This window comes from Stegostoma tigrinum, chromosome 2 (genome assembly GCF_030684315.1).
Source record: "Stegostoma tigrinum isolate sSteTig4 chromosome 2, sSteTig4.hap1, whole genome shotgun sequence".
Lineage (NCBI taxonomy): Eukaryota > Metazoa > Chordata > Chondrichthyes > Orectolobiformes > Stegostomatidae > Stegostoma > Stegostoma tigrinum.
In genome coordinates this window covers 54,967,654-54,987,640 of record NC_081355.1, presented here as the reverse complement: position 1 = coordinate 54,987,640, position 19,987 = coordinate 54,967,654, and the positions used below count along the sequence as shown (strand labels likewise).

Here is a 19,987-nt window from a genome sequence, read left to right as displayed (position 1 = left end):
TAGAAGTGTCTTTTAGAGAAATAAGATACAAACTGAAAACAGCACAACAGAAGATTAATAGAATACTCTAGGCTGGGTAATGGAATAGGTTCAGGGTAAAGTGCCAGAGATGGGTGATAGAAACCAGGATCCAGCACCGTTAGTTAGTTAGTAGTTAGTAGAGGCCTAAGAAGGATACGAATAATGCCAGAGATACGTGCTGTGAGGAAGTATGTACTATATCTGTTTAATACACAAATGGAAATAGAACAAATTAAAATTGAATAGATGACCTATTGCATATGTAAGGAATGAAATTTTCATTCTTAAACTGTTTTAAGCCGGCTGTCCTTGTATATACTTGAATAAACAATTCTAATCTATATCTAAAACACACAAAATATGGCAAGGAGAATGGGATTCAGGGAATTTGGGGCCAGGAAACACTTGAAATAGAGCTCATATTGATGGGCCAACCTGTAGGCACAATGTAATCAACTACCTTTACACACTAAACTTGGCATTTTGTCAATATTTTTGCACAGTAGAGCATAAGAAAAAAGGTCAATGTGACTATTTTTTGGCTGCTTTGGGCCAGGAAAAGGGCCAAAGGGGACACTGAAAGTTTCAAACAGGAATTAAACTGTTTCTGTTAGAATTGCCTTTAAGCTAAATAAAATGAAAGCAGAAAAGCGAAGAACAGAAGATTAGCAGCAGTATTCTAGACAGGATAAGGATTGAGACTAGGGGCAAAAAGCCAGAGCAGGGAGTGGGTTATAGAAACAAGGATTCACAGTCAGCAGGATAATAGGAGGCCTTGCATGAACAAGAATGATACTTGATGTATACATGACATATTATATAGTGAGAAACAAGTAAACCATATCTAACATATTCTTGTGAATTACCAGATTAAGATGGATTATGTGATCTAAAATGTATACAGGAGATTAGAATTTGTGGTTTTTGTTTAGAGATTGGTGTTAGAGGCTGTTGAAACTGGCTTTCCTAGCATCTGCCAGAATAAACAATTTTAACCTGTACCTGATTCTCCCAGTGGTTCGTCAAGTTGTACCATATCAACATAATAGCTGAGGTTGTAGTCAACACCAAGAGAAATAGGAAAGTATGTTGTTAAGAGGACATAAGGAAGTTGCAAACAGATATACATAGGTTGGGAGAATGTGCAAAAGTCTGGGAGAAGGAGTACAAAAGAAGGAAAAAGTAAAGTTGTTCACTGTTTGAAAGAATAAAAAAAGAGCTTTACTTAAATGGAAAATGACTGCAGAATTCTGAGATACAAAGGCATTTGAGTATTCAGATGCATAATTCACAAAAGCTTAATATCTAATACAGCACATAATCAAGAAGGCTAATACGATGTTTTCCTTTCTTATGAGAAGGTTTGAACATGAAAGCAAGGATGTTATGCTTCAGTTATACAGGACATTGCTGAGACCACTTCTCAAATACTGTGGACAGTTCTGATTTCCTTATTTAAGGAAGAATGTAAATGCATATGAGGTGGTACAGAGAAGATATGCTGCATTGATACCTATAATGAATCTTATAAGGATGAGTTGGACAAACTGGGTTTGTTTGCACTTGCACCTAGAAAAGTGACGGGTGATTTGATTGAAGTCTATATGATCCTGAATGGTGGACATAGAAGGATATTTCCTATAGTAGGTCAATCTAGTTACTGGAGGCACAGTTTAAAAATTAGGGGATACCCTTTTAGAATGGAGATGCGGATAAGTTTTGATGTGTGACTGAAACACCATGCTTCAGAGGCAGTGGAGTTGAGCGGTTGAATAGTTTTAAGGCAGAGGTGAATAGATTCTTGTTAGGGTAGAGAATCAAGGATTGTCAGGTTCAATATGAATGTGGAGTTCAAAACACAAACAGGGTAGCCATGACCTGAATGGGGCTGAATGGTCTATTTTTGCCAATATTTTATATGTTCCTGGGTACACCATAAAAAATGTTGGCCATCACCAGGTCTAAGGGCAATAAACAGCTTATGGGTGTAGGGATGATGACTGGAGTAGAAGGCATTAAATGAATGTGAAGTGTCAGAATGTCATGGCACTTCACATAACATCATATGCTCTATAGACATGTAAAAAGTGTGTCCAGACGGTGACCTAAAAATGAAGCCGGGGAAAGCAAGGTTGAGGCAGATGAAGAAATTTTCAAAGCTTACTTCTCTGCATGTCGCAATCTTTCTTCCTGCTATTTTTTCCACTCTAGCTGACTGTCTTATGGCTCCGAAAATCTACACATTTTCAGTAGTACAATTTGGCATCATATTGCAAGTGACTGTGTTTAATGGCTGCCACAGACTGCAAACAAGGGCTCTAACAGCAGCGCTAGAGGTCACATGACTGTGGAAAGCCAGCCAGATTATTAAGTAGAGATAGTAGGAACTGCAGATGCTGCAGAATCTGAGATAACAAGGTGTGGAGCTGGATGAACACAGCAGGCCAAGCAGCATCAGAGGAGCAGGAAGGCTGACATTTCGGGCCTGGACCCTTCTTCAGAAAAGGGTCTAGGTCTGAAACATCAGCTTTCCTGCTCCTCTAATGCTGCTTGGCCTGTTGTGTTCATCCAGCTCCACACATTGTCATCTCAGATTATTAAGCAGGTTGGTTTGAGTAGGTAAAGAGAAACTGTTCCAGTTCGTAAGGGAAAAATGATTGAGGGAGCATAGATTTAAAGTGACGTGCAAAAGAAGCAAAAGGATGATATAGGAAAAAGAGCATTTTCACATAGTGAATAGTAATTGTTAAAGACCAGCTATCCACAGAAATTCATCAACCTCCTCCGTCTCTTCCAGGACATGATGTTAGTAATGCTGCTCACCGACAGTAATATGACACAATCCGTTGACGTCAAGACAGGGGTCAAGCAGGAATGTGTCATCACCCCCACGCCCAGCCTTTTCTCCACCTTTATCGCTGCTTTCTTCATCTTGTCAAGCACAAGCTTCCCTTTGTTGCGGACATGACAGAAACCTTTTCAACATGAACCAGTTAAAATTTTCCACAGAAGCACACTGTAGGATTAGTCTCGGCCTCAACCTCAAGAAGACTCAAAACCTTTGCAGATGCTAAACAATGACAGTTTTCGAGCCCATGACACCTGTACTGATATCTAGCTCCTTGTGTTGAAGGCAGTCATCCCTTGAGTCTTCTATATGGCTCAGATAGCTGGACGACATACAGATGCCTCCTCAAGGACCTTGTGAAGTATCGTCAACATTGTTTGAGATGGGTTCTCTGCATCACCTGGGAGGATAGGTGTACTAACGTCAATGCCCATGAAGCAGCCTACAGCAGCAACATCGAGGCCATGATCATCTGAAACCGTCTCCACTAAGCTGGCCCTGAGCTTAGGATGCCTGAGTTCTCACTGCCCAAGCAAATTGTTTTTGCCCAGTTCAAGGAAGATAATTGAATGAGAGAAGGACTAAGGTAGTGTTTCAAAGACTCCCTGGAGGCTTCTGTCAAGAAAAGTAACATAGGTGGCAATGCATAACAGACCCTCATTCAGAAGAAACTGATTTAGAGTAAGTCCCTGTCCTAAGGGTCATAATTCTTTGAGAAACCCTTTGCCAAGAGGAAGTGTAGAGAAGTAACTGGAGTTAGGAATGCCAGTTAGCTCAAAACCAAGAACCTCCTGGACACACCTGTCAAATGTGCAGATGGAGATGTGGGTCTGGCATTAGGCTCATCAGCCACACAAAGACCCATAGAACCAGGACCAGTGACACAGAATTTCCTTGGTGGATAATCACACTCATTAGCAAGTCATAGCTGATGACAATGTGGGTATGGAATGCATTGCCTGAAAGTTTGCTGGAGGCAAGTTCACTTGGCAGATTCTATAGTGTGCCTGAACGGGGGGGTGGGGTAGTCAGGAGACTGGCACTAAGGAATAGAACTGGGGTGGATATGATGGGCTAATTGGCCTCTCCTGACACCTTAACAATTTTTGTAATTCTGAGGATACAATTGTATTTCTCCATTTAACACGTAGTCGTCAGAATGTTGTTGACTCCCCAGCTTCTCCTTAGGTTTCCAAACTATGAATTAAAGCAAATGTTCAGAAACCTGTGCACCATGCACCAATAATACTGGGAGACAGGAGAAACCATCCTCCCCCCTCAGGCTGTCAGTGTAACCCCATGCCCGAATCTTCTCTAGCTACTGGACCTCTGAGTGGAATGCACTGTCTTATATTGTGGTCTGAGATAATGGGAACTGCAGATGCTGGAGAATCCAAGATACCAAAGTGGATGAACACAGCAGGCCAAGCAGCATCTGAGGAGCACAAAAGCTGATGTTTTGGGCCTAGACCCTTCATCAGAAAAGCCTTTGTCAGCTTTTGTACTCCTAAGATGCTGCTTGGCCTTCTGTGTTCATCCAGCTCCACACTTTGTCATATTGTGTTCTGTTCAGTTATTGGATTCTGCGCATCCCCACCCCGGGTGCCTCAAGTATATGTAAATATAACCTTGTACAAGTAAGAAATACCTTTGGTTTGCTTGTTGGACAGTGTCAAACTCCAATGTTTGTTTCACCATACGCCACTGTACAGAATCGAGGTGCTTTAGTGACTATGTAAGTGTATAAAAACATTTTGTGAATAAAAAGAGGTGCTTTATATTGTGGAGACAGCAAAGAGTGCAGATGCTGGAAACTAGAGTCAAGAAATGTGGAGCTGAAAAAGCATAGCACTTTAATTTTCCTATTCCTCCGACATTGTCTGACTTGCTCTGCTTTTCCAGCTCCACAGTGCTTTATATAGTGAGGAATTGGGAATTGCGCAAACATCTAAATAGTCAAAGGGAGACGCAGAGCTTTGAGAGGGACGGGGATGTGGGGACTAGATGAGTAACTGTGCACAGTGAAAGAGGACACTCCCTTGTCAATTACTATTCCATGATTCTCTCTGTCCCGCCCACTGTCTTCAGTTAGCGGGAACGTTCAGAGTGCGGCGGCCTGAGCTAAGGTAGGTGTCAGTGCGAGAAGTTGCTGTTGTTTATTTCCCCCTCGGTCTCGGTGACTGAGCGCCGGACATACCTCTTTGTCCTCCTTACCGCTGTGAGGTGGTGACAGCAGTTTGCTGTGTTCCTCTATATTCAGTTATACCAGGGCAGTATGTACGTTGAGAGTTGCTTTGCACAACAATAGAGTATGGGAGGAGAAGTATAAAATCGATTTTGTGCTTAGGAGATTTCACTTGCATTTGGTGAATTTCCTCTTTAAGAAACGTATTGCGCTGTCTATCATTCTTTCTGTATCTGCTGAATTAGGATTTTAGAACTGGAGTGGGGTTTATTTCTGGGTTTAAAACAGCAAACATCTGCCTACAGTTAATTCTCAGATAGTTCCGGGAAATTTGATTTGACGTGTTTGTGCGAAGCTTTATGGTTGACTTTTTGAACCGCACCCTAAATTTTCGGCGGATCTTGCACACAAAGGAATTGAACCTGTGATTGTTATCCTGATGCTGTATCGCAAATCTTAAAAAAAATAAACGGGGAACGGGTAAATACAACTTCCACACGATCCGCAAATGAAACAATTTGTAGTAATACAAAAGTCAAATGATGCTGATACTGGAATTTGAAGTAAGGTCACCGACCCGAAACACTAGCCTCTTCAGGGATCTTGTACGACCCGCTATGTATCCAGCATTTTCTGTTTGCATTGTGGTAGAGATTCCCTCAGCAGAACCACTTCATGTTCAAGCACAGTTCAGAACTGGGACCACTACAGTTTCCGATGCTGATGTATAAGGGTAATTTAATGCTCTGTAATGTAACATAATTCACTAATAAATTATTGAATGTAATCGTGATCTAGTAACCAATATTACAGCGTCACCAAACAAGAAGTTTGGACAAAGTGTTTTCGTTTTGCCCCATTAGTACAATGTGAATTACGGGTAAGGGCCTAAACTGATGCAGGACTGGAATAGTGTAGATGTTATTTCATTTTGCAGTCGATTCTGGGCTGATTACAAAATAACGTGATACCAATTTCAGCATTGTCGTGAACCGGAAGCTACATTGTGCTAAACCTGCGTAAATAAGACAAAAACATCTGTACTGTGGGAAGAATGAAGGGACGTAAGTAAGTGTCAGAAATCGCTGAGAAAGCCATGGCACGTTGATACAGCAAGTCATTTGTCGTCTAGGATTAGACACAATGTGACATGAGGTGGCAGGGGTATCAGCTACTATATAATTAAATATGTCCGAGCCTGCTTCCATTCCAATTGAAATAACTTCTGCCATTTAGTTTTGTTCTTGTTTAAGTTCTCATGAACCTTGATGCAGAAAGGGCTTACTGTTTAGTTAACAGACTGCATAATGGTAATTATTGTTAATCTTTGTTTACGTAATCTTGTGTGGACTGTTTGTATGTCAGAGTCCTAGAGCTGTACAGCTCAGAGGTTGTTCCCTCGGTCCAAACTCATCTATAATTAATCTAGCCCCATTAGCCAGCATTTGGCTCATATACTTCTAAACTCTTCCTATTCATATACCCAACCAGATGCTTTTTAAATATTGTAATTGTACCAGCCTCCTCCACTTCTGTTGGCATACACACAGCACTTGCTGTTTGGAAAAAGTTGCCCCTAGGTCCCTTTTTTAAATCTTTCCCTATCACCTTAAACCTATGCTCTGTGGTTTTGGACTCTTCCCACCCCAGGGAAAAGACCTTGGCTATTCACCCAATCAGTGCCCCACATATAGAACATTGAACATAACAACACAGTACAGGCCCTTTGGCCTCGATGTTGTGCCGACCTGTGAAATCAATCTGACACCCATCTAACTTACACTATTCCATTATCATCCATTTGTTTATCTAATGAATATTTAAATGCCCTTACATTTGGTGAGTCTACATGATTTTATAAACCTCTAAGTTCACCCCTCAGGGTGCCGGGCTCCAGAGATATAGCTCCAGCCCATTCAGCCTATCCTTATTGCTCAAACCCTCCAATCTCGGCAACATCCTTGTAAATCTTTCCTGAGCCCTTTCAGCTTTAGTAGCATCTTTCCTATAGTGGGGAAATGAGAAGAATTGCACGCAGTATTCCAAAAGTGGCCAAACCAATGTCCTGTATGGCCACAACATGACCTCCCAACTCCCATACTCAATACACTGACCAATAAAGGCAAGAGTACCAAATGCCTCCTTCATTATCCTGTCCACCTGTGACATCACTTTCAATGAACAATGAACCTGCACCACCAAGGTCTTTTTGTTTGGCAACACTCCCCAGGACCCTACCATTAAGTGTGTAAGTCCTGCCCTGATTTGCCTTTCCAAAATGCAGTGCCTCACATTTACCTAAGCTAAATTTCATCAGTGAGCTAACCTCCTTCCCTGTCTACTAAACCACCAATTTTGGTGTTATCTGCAAACTTACTAGCCATTCCTCCTATATTTACATCCAAATTATTTATATAAATGACAAAGGTAATGGACCCAGTGCTGGTCCTTGTGGCATTCCATAGGTCAAAGGCATCCAAACAAAAAAACAACCCTCCATGACCATCCTCTAACTTCTACCTTCAAACTAATTTTATTTTCAAATAACTAACTCTCCCTGTGGAACCTTGCCTAATGCTGTCTAATGCCATAAAGGCAACATCCACTGTTCTGCCTTCATTGGTCTTTGTCATTTCTTCGAAAAACTCAATCCAGTTAGTTACAATTTTTCACACACACAACCATATCCTTACCTTGCCTAATACTCGTAAATCTTGTCCTTCAGAATTCCCTCAAAAAACTTAGCCACCACTGATGTCAGACTTACTATTTCCTTCCCATTTCCTCACCCGCTTTTTTAAATAATGGCAACACGTAAGCCACCCTCCTAGTCTTTCAGCACCTCACCTGTGGCTACCGATGACACAAATATCTCCGGCAATAGACCCAACAATCACTTTCCTAGCTTCTCTCAAAGTTCTGGGGCAGTACCTGATCAGCCTCTGGGGATTTATCCAGCTTTATGCATTTTAAGATATCCAGCACCACCTCTTCTATAATATGGACACTTTTCAAGATATCACTGTTTATTTCTCCAAGTTCAGTACCTTCCATATCCTTCTCCACTGTAAATAGTGATGCAAAATACTTAAGTGTCTCAGCCATACTCTGCAGTTCCACACATGGATGGCCTTGTTGACCTTTATAGGGTGCTATTTCTTCCCGAGTTACTCTTTGGTCCTAATGTATTTGTAGAATCTGTTTGGATTTGCCTTAATACTACTTGCCAAAGCTATCTCATGTCTCATTTCTGCCCTCCTGATTTCCATCTTGAACGTACTCCTTCTGTCCTTATACTGCTCCAGTTTTTCACTTGATCCCGGCTGTCTCTGCCTGACACATGCCTCCTCCTTTTTCTTGACCAGTGTCTCAATTTCTCTAGTCATCCAGCATTCCCTATACCTACCAGCCTTGCCCTTCACACTAACAGGAACATAATGCCTCTGGACTCTTGTTATCTCTCTTTTTTTGAAGGCCTCCTACTTTCCAACTGTCCCTTTACCTGCGAATGGCTCTCCCAACCATCCTTTGAAAGTTCTTACCTCATTCTATCAAAATTGACCTTCCTGCAATTTAGAAATTTAACTTTTAGGTCAGGTCTATGTAGGATTGTATTGATTAAAACAAAATGTAGGAATTATCGGTTAACACCAAGGTGTGGCTTCTAATTTCATTTTAACAAGATGCTTAATTTTCTACATTTTTTTTTCATGGTTGCACAAGTCCTGCAAAACCTTTGTGCACAGATGTGGATAAATAGGACTAGGTTTGGTTGTAGGGCCTGTGCACTCAAATAGCCTCCACCTGATTTCTTTCTGGGGACAATAAATGTCAAGAGGGTCTAGGCCCGAAACGTCAGCTTTTGTGCTCCTAAGATGCTGCTTGGCCTACTGTGTTCATCCAGCTTCACACTTTGTTATCTAGGACTGCTTCTTGGTCTTGGTTTTGAACTTGCCCCAAGATATAACTCTCATAGGCCTGGAATTTTCACAGGGAGCTGCCCCTTTAAATTGGCATGAACGCGGGTCCTCAGCTAAGTGATGATTAAGTCTATGGTGACAAAGGTTATAATTATAATTTTGTTTCAGGCTTGTGATTATTCCCTGAAGATGTTTGCAAAGGCAACCAGCAGTTTTGTGAAACAGATTGAGAGCAGTGGTGACTTGATCCCTGTTAGCAGCCTGAATGATTCTGACAAACTACAGCTTCTGAACCTGGTAACAAAGAGGAAGAAGGGATGGTTCTGGAAGAAAGCAAAGTACTATCCGTCCACATTTGCCCTTCAAGACATATTGACTGGCGATGGTTCCATCAAACCTGGTATGGATTTTTGACTGACTTCTAAGCACTTAGTGCAGAGAGTTAGTAAAATGTTCGGTTCTCACTCGGTTGATTCCAGAGTTGAGAGGGTTGGATTAAGAGCAGAGACTGATTAGACTGGGATTGTACACATTGGAAATCATAAGAGTGAGGGGAGATCTTACAGAAACTTATAAGATTATGAAGGGAATAGATAAGCTGGAGCCAGGGAGGTTGTTTCCGCTAGCTGGTGGAACTAGGACTACAGGGCATTGCCTCAAAATAAAGGGAAGCAGAAGCAGGACTGAGATCAGGAGGAACTTCACCACCCAAAGGGTTGTGAATCTGTGAATTCCCTGCCCACTGAAGCAGTTGAAGCTACCCCACTGAATGTTTTTAAGGCAAGGCTAAATAAATTTTTGAACAGTAAAGGAATTAAGGGTTATGGTGAGTGGGCATTTAAGTGGAGCTGAGTCTCAAAAAGATCAGCCATGATCTTATTAAATAGCGGGGCAGGCTCGAGAGGCCAGATGGCCTACTCCTGCTCGTAGTTCTTATGTTCTTATCATTCTGAGAGTAGAAAGGATTGAAAAATGATTTGGTTGAGTTTAAGAGTGGGAATTTCTTTGTACAGTCGAGGCAATGCCGTGGAGCTTAGAAAGTGGCAGGCAGGGTCTAGCTATGGAAGTCCCACCCACATACTGGGTGGGTCCAATTCTTACTGGGAGGGTAAGCTGCACAGGACATGGCTCACATATGTGTGAAACCAGAACCCAACCGGGGTGTTGTAAAATTCTGAAGTATCTATTCTAACACTTAGTTGTGTGTTATCAAACAATAATCTCATTATGTTCTTTACTGTCATTTTAAAACAAATGACATCACAAGTTTTCACCTTGACTGAATTTCAAGCAAGCCATTCATCTAAAAACAGTTACGAAGTACAAAAGTCTTCTTTAGGGACAGTGCACAGCTGTCTGCTTGGGAACCGCCTTTTAAAGCCAACACTTCCTGAATTTCTGTTTAATCATTTGGGAGAGAGCTGTGACAGCTCTTGAGACTGAGCAAATAAGGTAGTTTGTGACTTACGCTTATTTATTTCAGACACTCTGCGACCAGAAATCTGTTCATAAACTTAACACGACTAACAGGAACACTAAAATCACAAGAATTAATATAAATGATAACTTTACGTGGGAAGTGGGTGTCATCAGATAGGCCAATGTTTATTGCCTTTTCCTGATTACCTTGGAGCAGTTGGTGAGGAGCACGCAGCCAGTAGTACTTTGAGTGTTGGCACACAGTGCTGTTTAGAAGAGAGTTCCAGGATTTTGAGCCAGTAGCAATGAAGGAATGGCGATTATATTTCCAAATCAGGATGGTGAGTGGCTTAAACTGGGACTTACAAATGGGATATTCCCATGTACCTGCTGCCCTTGTGCTTTTAGGTGGGAAAAGTCATGAATTTGGAAGGGATTGTGTAAAGAGCCTTCATGAAATTCTGCAGTGCGTCTTGTAGGTGGTACACACTGCTGCTACTGAGCGCTGGTGATGGTTGAGGTTCCAATCAAGTGGCCTACTTTGTTTCGATGGTGTCAAGCTTCTTGTGTCGTTGCAGCTGCATCCATCCAGGCAAGTGGGAGTTTTCTTTAACGTGTCACTTTTGCCTGGTAGATGGTGGACAGGCTTTAAGGAGTCAGTAGCTCTGTTACTTGCTGCAGTTTCCCTAGCATCTGTCTCACTGCTGTAACCACTGTCTGAGCTGAGTTCAATTTCCGGTCACAACTCTCCCTGCCCCCTCCGTGTTGATAGTAGGGGATTCAGTGATTGTAATGGCTTTGAATGTCAAGGGATGGTGTTTAAGCTTATCTTTTATTGGAGATGTTCATTGCCTGATATTTGTGTGGTGCAAAAGTTTCTTGCTGTTAGCTCCAGTGTGAATGTTGTCCAGGTCTTGTTGCATTTGGACTGCTTCAATATCTGGGGAGTTGCAAATGGTGCTGAACATTGTGCAATCATTGGTGAACATCCCCACTTCTGACTTTATGATGGAGGAAAGGTCATTGAAGCTGAAGATAGTTGGGCCGAGGACACTACCCCGAGGAACTCTCGCAGAGATGTCCCCCTCTCAGTCAGCTGACATGACTGACCTCCAACAATTACAACAACCATCCTCCTGTGTATTCAATATAACTGCAACCAGTAGAGATTTTTTTCACTAATTCCCGTTGACAAATTTTTACTAGGGTTCCTTGATGCCACACTCAGTCAAATATGGTCTTGATGGCAAGGGCAGTTACTCTTGCCTGTCCACTGGAATTCTGCTGTTTTGTCCACGTTTGGTGTGAGGCTGTAATGAGATCAGGAGCCACATGTTTATGGCAGAACCAGGTTCTGTTTGAAGTCTGTCTCACTTAGCACGGTGATAGTGCCACACAACATGATGGAAGGTATTCTCAGTGTGAAGGCAGGACTTTGTCTCCATAAGGACTATGCAGTGGTCACTTTTACCAATACTGTTACGGACAGATGTATCTGCAGCTGACAGATTGGTAAGGATAAGGTCAAGTATGTTTTTCCCTCGTGTTGGTTCCCTCAACACCTGCCACAGACCCAGTCTAGCAGCTATGTCCTTTAGGACCCAACCAGCTCGATCAGAAGTACTGCTGCCGAGCCACTGCTAGTGGTGGACGTTGAAATCCTCTGCCCAGAGTACATTTTGTGCCCTTGCCATCCTAAGTACTTCCTCTATTTGTTGCTCAGCGTGGAGGAGGACTGATCCATCAGCCAGCGAGGACAGTATGTGGTAATTAGCAGGAGGTTTCCGTGGCCATTTTCAACCCGAAACCACAAGACTTCCTGGGCTCTGAAGTCAATGTTGAGGACTCCGAGTGCAACTCCCTCCTGATTGTATACCACTAGGCTGCCACCTCTGTTGGACATATTCAGAATGGTGATGGTGATATCTGGGACATTCCTGTAGGATATGATTCTGAGAGTATGACTATGTCAGGCTGTTGCTTGACTAGTCTGTGAGAAAGCTCTCCCAAGTTGGGCACTAGCTCCCAAATGTTAGTGAGGAGGACTTTGCAGCATTGACAGGACTGTTTCAGTTGCTGTTTTCTGGTGCCTAGGTTGGTGGCAGCTTGGCAATCTGGTTTTATTCCTTCACGACTTTGTAGCGATTAATACAACTCAGTGGCTTGCTAAGCCATTTCGGAGGATATTTGAGAATCAACCATACTGTTGTGGGTCTGGAGTCACATGTAGGCCAGAATAATTAGTGAGCCAGCTGGGTTTTTTTTTCCTGACAATTGACAATTGTTTCATGGTCAACAGTGGATTTTTAATTCCAGTTCTTTTCATTGAATTTAGATTTCACCATCTGCTTTCGTTGGATTCAAACCTGGGTCCTTGTTAGCTGAGTTTCTGGATTAATAGTTTTGCAATAATACCAGGAGGCCATTGCCTGCCCTGTGAAGTGCCATTTAATAGTACTGTTGACAACCCTGTCTATCACTTCGGAGAATTGACTGATGGGGTTGGTTATTGCCCAGGTTGGACTTATCCTGCTGTTTGCACACAGGACAAAGCTGAGCAGTAGTCTTCATTGCCAGGGCAGTGCTGATGGGGCTGCCCTGGAACGACTTGTCTCGGCACATGGCTTCTTCTGGAGCACACCTTCAGTGCTATTGCTATAGTTTTATTGTTATCAAGGCTCTGCATTCAGCCATTTCTTTCCAAGGGGTAACAAGAATCAAATTTAATAACTCATGACTGTGATGCTGGGAACCTCATGAGAAGGCTGCGATGACATTCAGTTGGCCCTTCTGGCAGATGGATGCAAATACTTGAGCCTTTTCTTTGCCTTGATGTGTTGGGTAAAGATGGAAATATTTAGGAAATCACCTCCTACTTTTCATTGTCCATTGCACACAATTGTCCACTAACATTCACAACCCAATGTGTCAGGGTTTCAGAGCTTTGATCTAATTCATTGCTGTGGAATTGCTTAGTTTTGTTTATCACTTCCTGTTTATGCTGTGTGGTACAGGAGTATTTGTGTGTTGTAACTTCACCAGGTGTACACTTTGTTTTTAGATATGCCTTGTGTTGCTCCTGGCATGTTCTGTATTCTTCATTAAACCATTGATTTCCTGGTTTGATGGCAGAGTGGGCAGTATGCTAGGCCAAGAGATTAGAGATTGTTGAATACAGTTTTGCTGCTGCTGGCCCATAGTGCCTAGTGGATGCCCAGTTTTGAGCTGCTAGATCTGCATGAAGTCTGTCCCATTTAGCATGGTGATAGTGTCTCATAACATGACGAAGAATGTAACCAAATCCTTTCATTATAATAGGGTGATGGTGAAGTTGGTGTTTTGAGAAGATAAAGTTAGATGGATTAAAGGGCTTGTTTGGAAAACAACTTATAATTAGATTTTATAGAATTCAAGGGAGTTTGTTGCTCACTTGATTTGGAAAATGGTATATAACTGGGATAAATCCCTTCTTTAAAAATTTATATTGATTGTTACCTTTTATTTTAAAAATGGACTTCAACCAATCTTTGAATATTTTCTATGATCCAAGTCTGACAGTGAGGTTTTCTGAACAATACTTGCTCACCGTGTAGTGGTGAGCAAGGAGATGACATTTGAAGAAAAGATAAGTATGTTCCTGGAACATATGACTTTTTGTCGATGGAGGTGAGGAAGTTGGTACCATTTACTTTGGAAAAAGGTTTTGACAGAAGGTTTGATACAGGTATTCAAAATCATGGGGATCTGGGGAGAGTAACTATTTCTGTTAGTGGAAAGATTGAAAATGAGAGGGCACAGGTTTCATGTAATTGGCAAGACAAGCAATGGTAACTGGGGTAAAGCTTTTCTTACTGCAGGGTGTGGTTAGTATTTGGAATGCACTGCCAAAGTTTGAAATGAGTGCAGATTAAATAGTGGCATTCCAGATCTTGGGGGATCACTATCTGAATAAAGAAGAAAGTGAAAGATTAGGGGAGTGATTTTTATTGCTCATTCATGGTTTGTGGGTGTTGCTTGTTTAAAAAAAGCATTTATTGCCCATTCCTAATTGCCCTTGAGAAGGTGATGGTGAGCCTCCTTGAATTGTTGCAATTTTTAGGGTATAATCCATAATGTTACTAGCAAGAGAGTTCAAGGATGGATTTTGTCACTGTGACTATGAAGGAGTGGTGATATAATTCAAGGTACTAGGTAAATTGCTCCTTCAGAAAAGCAATGTGGGCATGATAGACTGAATAGCCCCATCTGTGCTGTGATTATTCTGTGATTCTATTGCAAAAGCCTAACAATTCTTATTTACCTTGACTTAAGGAGGCAGACTCTCATTAGGTCCTCTCTCCCTATTTTAAAATGCATTTACTGCATTGATTTTTGTTTTTGATTTTTTGTCATAGTTTCATAAGCAAATAATATCATCATGAATTCATGAGGCTTCAGCAGAACAATTGGCTTATGTACAATTGATGGAAAGCATGCTGGGGACCAGTCATGTGTTCGTAACTGTTACAATACTCACTTGTCCTTTCAGTAGTTGAGCTGAAAAGGTTCTTGTTTTGCAGCTGTCACTGAATCTGAATTTCTCAAGTATGAAGGAAAATTTGGAGACAATGTGGAGGCAGGTACGGAAGCTGAGATTGCCAATTTAAGCTTTAGCCTGGAAGGTCAGGACTCGGTGGCACTGGAATCTTCTTTTGGAAACCTGAAGAAACAAGAAATTGATCTGGGTCAACTTTTAAAAATAGCTGAGAAAAGGTAAATAACAGCAAGTACATAACTCTTAGTTTATTTGTGTTGCCACAGAACAATATAGATAAAACAAGTTTATTTAAGTTGTTGTCATGTATAAATCACATAAAACAACAACAACTGCCAATGCTGGAAGTCTGAATCGCACAAAACAGAAATTGCTGGAGAAACTCAACACACAGCATCAGTGGAGAGTAAACAGTTATTGTTCGAATTCAGTGACCCTTCTTCAGAACATTAAAGAAAACATTCATTTGTAATGAAAATGATACAACTAATAGTTAAGGCATTCCCTAGTCCAGAATGAGGGAACATTTGTAAATTTCCAAATTTTACTTAATTATTTGCGTTAGTTGGGGTGGCATGATGGTTCAGTGGTTAGCGCTGCTGCGTCACAGTGCCAGCAATGTAGGTTCAATTCCATTCTCAGGTGACTGTCTGTGTGGAGTTTATGCATTCTCCCCATGTCTGCGTGAGTTTCCTCTGGGTGCTCTGGTTTCCTCCCACAGTCCAAAGATGTGCAGGCTAGGTAGATTTGCCATGATAAATTGCCCATAGTGTCCAGGGTTGGGTCTGGGTTAGGTGGACTTGTTGGGCCGAATCACTGTAGTGATTCAATGATTGGCATCATGCTATACAATAATTACAGTCACATTAAATGTTCGATGAGACACAATCTTCATCGCAGTTTCTTATACCTCAAAATTGTTCTTTTACTCTTATCACAATGAGTCGAATGAAACAGTAAAGAAAGTGTTCTCCTCCATATCTATATCTCTGTGTATCTTTACAAAAAATTACTTTATCGTAAATCATCTTTTTAAAAAACAAACTACTGATGCTTTAAATACTAGTTTAAAGTGGTGCATTTTCATTTATTTTGCTCTTGAGAGGTTAGAGTAGTGAGGTTAATGTCCTATCCATAAATACTGGCTGATCTGTTTTGTAGCATTAACACAGTGGACTTGGTCCTGGATGGTCAGTTCAGGATCAGGAATTATTTTAATTTCTTTCTTGGCTGATATTAGGCTCAAATCTTACTTAAGTGCAATTGTCTACAAGTGCAGGTTGGTCTTCAATGGTTACATTATCAGTTTCAGCTATAGTAGTCATTCCCTTATGTTGTCCATATGCATATCTCCTTGTGAATTAGCATTGTGAACTGAAGGGAAACCAATCTTTGAGTTCTAGAATGCATGTTGTCTCATGGTTTCCTCTTCAATCAGTTTAAACGATACCAGAATGCCAAGATGATGTGAAGCCTGGTCTCAGTCTTAAAATATACTGATCAACATATAAGATCCAAGTCATTAAATTGCACAGCCTAATTTTCAGTAATGGTATAAAATAAGCAATTTTTCATGTTCCTTCCCATATTGGTCGAACAACAATGTGTCTGCCTGTACAGCCTTTTATCCAGAAGCCCAACAGTTTTGTTTTTTGTCTGTGTTCTATTCCTAAAGCCCCTCAGCTGGTGACAGGGAACCCTGTCTCTGTCTCAGACCAATTGACATTGAATGATTTTCTCATACAATGAGGGGCGTCTTTCTGAATATCCAAGAGCCAATGAATAACTTATTGTTTAGTCTGTGGAAGAGAAATATGCTGATTAACCTATTCACCTCCTTTCATCTTAATAAATTGTGAGCATAAATAATTTTTAAAATCTAGCATTTTGTCCCGAAAACTTCCAAAAATAGTCAAATATTTTAGAATTATCAGGTGGAATAGACTGGTCACAATGATGTCAATGTTAGAATTCCTCTGGAAACTCTAATTTTAAAAAAGGAAATTCAAGTTTCCAGTCAGAGATGGCAAGAACTGCAGCGCTGGAGTCGGAGATAACACAGCATGGAGTTGGAGGAATAAAGCAGGCCAACTTTCCTGCTCCTCTGATGCTACCTGGCCTGCTGGGTTCCTGCAGCTCCACACTGTTATCTCAAATTTCCAGTTAACAGTTTATAGGATGACACAACAAGATCTTCTGTTTCAAGATATTGTCTGTAAGAGGCACACTGAAGGCAATGCTGACTCAACATTATTTCGTAGGAAACTTTAATGTTAAACTAAGGACAGAGCTTTCTCCTACTTTTAACACAAGCAAAAACTCCATCCTGCAACTGTACTTTGCACTGTACCTTAGACTTTCAGTTTCTCAGATACAGTTCAAAATGATACTTAGCTGTGATGATTTTCTCCCATTCTACTCCTGGTCCAGCCTGTAATTTTTACCCCAGATTTGTCATTTATGTTGAAAACTTTCCTGGACATTGATCTGCCTAATTTAGACTAGAGGAACGATCAGCTGCCTTTCAAATCCCCTCAATCTTTTGTTTTACCACCCAAATGCAAGTACCTGCTTACATTCCTGCATGTCGGGCCACTGAGACATTTGGTCTCCAGCTGCTGTATCTCCCAGATCCTGGCAGATTGACTGCAAGCCTCTGTGGGTTTTCGGTAATATCTTAGAAGCCGTTCCTCACTTACTCCTATCTTGTGAATCCCTTGAGACTTGTGTCCAGATACAAATGCTGGTGAACTATCCATGACTCCACAGCCTCTTTTAACTTTGGAAGTAAATGGGCAGTTTAAAATATGCATGTTTACAACCCAGTATTAACTTTGGAAACCAAACAGTTGTCATTGACAGGAGACAGAGATGGGCTTAACATTTTTTTTATTTCTCATGTCTTCTGTCTGTAAGTTGAGTCGTTTAGTTTTAAATAGTTTGTAATGTGATTCCAAGAACACTTCACACATTCAATTTGTGAAGTCAATTTTAAAGGTAAATTGCAACAAACTCTCCAGTTTAAACATTATATTTTTCATTTGTTCATTCAAACTGGAATGGTACTTGCAACTGCACAAACATGCACAGGAATGAAACAACAAATATATGAGTATTACGACTAGGATTATTAAAACACTGGGTAGTTATTAACTCATATGAATGTCAATGTCCAATTCCTTGATTTAGGAGTTATTGGTTCAGATGGCTGACAGTGCCCTTTAAAGTTCATGGAGATATGTAGCAAGATGCTGTGGGTACACAAGAATTGGTCCATTCAGCAGTGAATACACAGATCCTTTGGATGCAGTGGAGTGATTTGAACTCTAAATCAAGACAAACTTCACTGTCTGCCTGAAGTCCTGCTTTCTGTGGATGTTATTGTAGACGGGCTGAATGTTAAAAGCCAATTGAGATGAGCTTTTCAAGACGTATCTTTAAAGCTCTTCAAAGAGTAGAGAAGTTTGGCCATATGACAGTTTATAGATTAGTCAGTTAGATGCACAAGACAGCTTCTGTTGCTCTGGTCCAAATCTATTGTTCACTTTAGGAATTAGATATGGGCTGTTAGCCACATTACATATGAGTAATAATTTCAAATATCTCCTTCTGATCTGTGCAGGTTTAGAGTTAAAAGGTCCCTGTGCTGTCATTGACACTGTAACCACAGCAAGAAAATGTAATTTATAGGTAAATAACTTAGAGGTGACCTCCTTAGCTTTGACTGTGTAACTACTGCTGCAAGTTTTTAGACAGTGGACAATTTGTGATCCATGTGATCTGTAGTAGCCATTTTAGAGTCCAGCAAAGTCCACTGTTAAAATGAAGTATAGTTTTTCTTAATAAGCTATAAGCTATTTCACGTCCTGTGGTCACGACGCAGCTTAGCTATTATAAATACAGATGTTATCATTGTCTCCTCATGTGAATACCTTGCACCTCAGTCTAGCAGTACACTGGACATCCTTTTAATTTCAACAGCCACATCGCTGAGGTCTGTATTTGGCAAAGTTTGGAACAAGCCATGTAACTCCTTCATTTTTATCCTATATTAAAGACACAGTAATGAAACTCAACAATTCCATAAACCTCATTTTTAACAATGTTAGCCTTCTGTACCAGTGTGTTGTAATGTTTTTAATCTTCCATTTTGAAAATATATTATTACATGAATAAAGGCAAAACATGTTAAGCTTTCCTAGAGTAAAGTTCAATCAATTTTTGGCTGAACTACCAATGTAAGTTTGTTTCAAAGTTTAATCCCCATTTCAGATAGTTGATCCCCTAAGTTAAGTTAGCACTATAGTGCAGTAATGAAAAAGCATTATCCTGTTGGACGTACTGTGATTTGGATGCTACATTAAACTGTGGTCCCTTTTGCCCTCTTGTGTGGATATAAGCAATTACTTGGCACTCATTTAAAAATAAGCCGGAGAGCTTTCCCAGTATCCAGGTCAATATTTAACGCTCAGCCAACATTCAAAAGCAGATGATCTGGTCATTTTATTTCATTGCCTTTTATGGGAGCTTGCTGTGCTGAAATATATTGCTGATAATACTACATTACATCAGTAACAACACCTAAGGCTGTGTAAGGTGCTCCTTTTCACTGCTGTTTTGCTAGCCTGTTCCCTAAGCAATCACATTGGGCATTATATAAAGTAGCACAAAGAATTCCAGATGATCTTTACAATCAGTTTTTACTTTGTTTTTTGGGGATGAGGGTTGCTAGCAAGAACTACAATAGTAGTCCACCCTAATTGCACTTGATAAAATGCCACTGCGTTACCTTTTTGAGTGCTGTGGTACATTTGGTATTTGCCTCCACAGTGCTGTTGGGAAGCCAGGTTTTTAGTCCGGTTAACAGTCATGGAACCGTTCAGTCTAACAAGACATTGAGATTTTCTGCATTTTGTCTTAGAGCTATTTCACACTGTGCATTGATAGAGAAGGGATTGAATGTTTAAAGTGTTGTGCAGGATATTGATTGTGTCTGCTGCATTCCACCTGGATAATTTCAAGCCTGTGTTTTTGAATCTGCACTGTCCTGGCAATGGAGA

At 40.9% G+C, this 19,987-nt stretch overlaps 1 protein-coding gene across 3 annotated transcripts in view; it reads left to right on the top strand.

Annotated features, from left to right (window-relative positions):
• The first annotated feature begins 4,820 nt into the window (after positions 1-4,820).
• gsdmeb (gasdermin Eb) overlaps positions 4,821-19,987 on the top strand; it is a 41,218-nt gene continuing 26,051 nt past the window's right edge. The window contains exons 1-4 of one of the 3 annotated variants that reach the window (XM_048522513.2): positions 4,821-4,995; positions 5,992-6,122; positions 9,143-9,374; positions 14,953-15,145. In XM_048522513.2, coding sequence (XP_048378470.1) covers positions 9,164-9,374; positions 14,953-15,145 — 404 coding nt within the window. In that variant the 5' untranslated portion in view covers positions 4,821-4,995; positions 5,992-6,122; positions 9,143-9,163. The other 2 variants (XM_048522504.2, XM_048522520.2) reach the window with 2 other exon arrangements.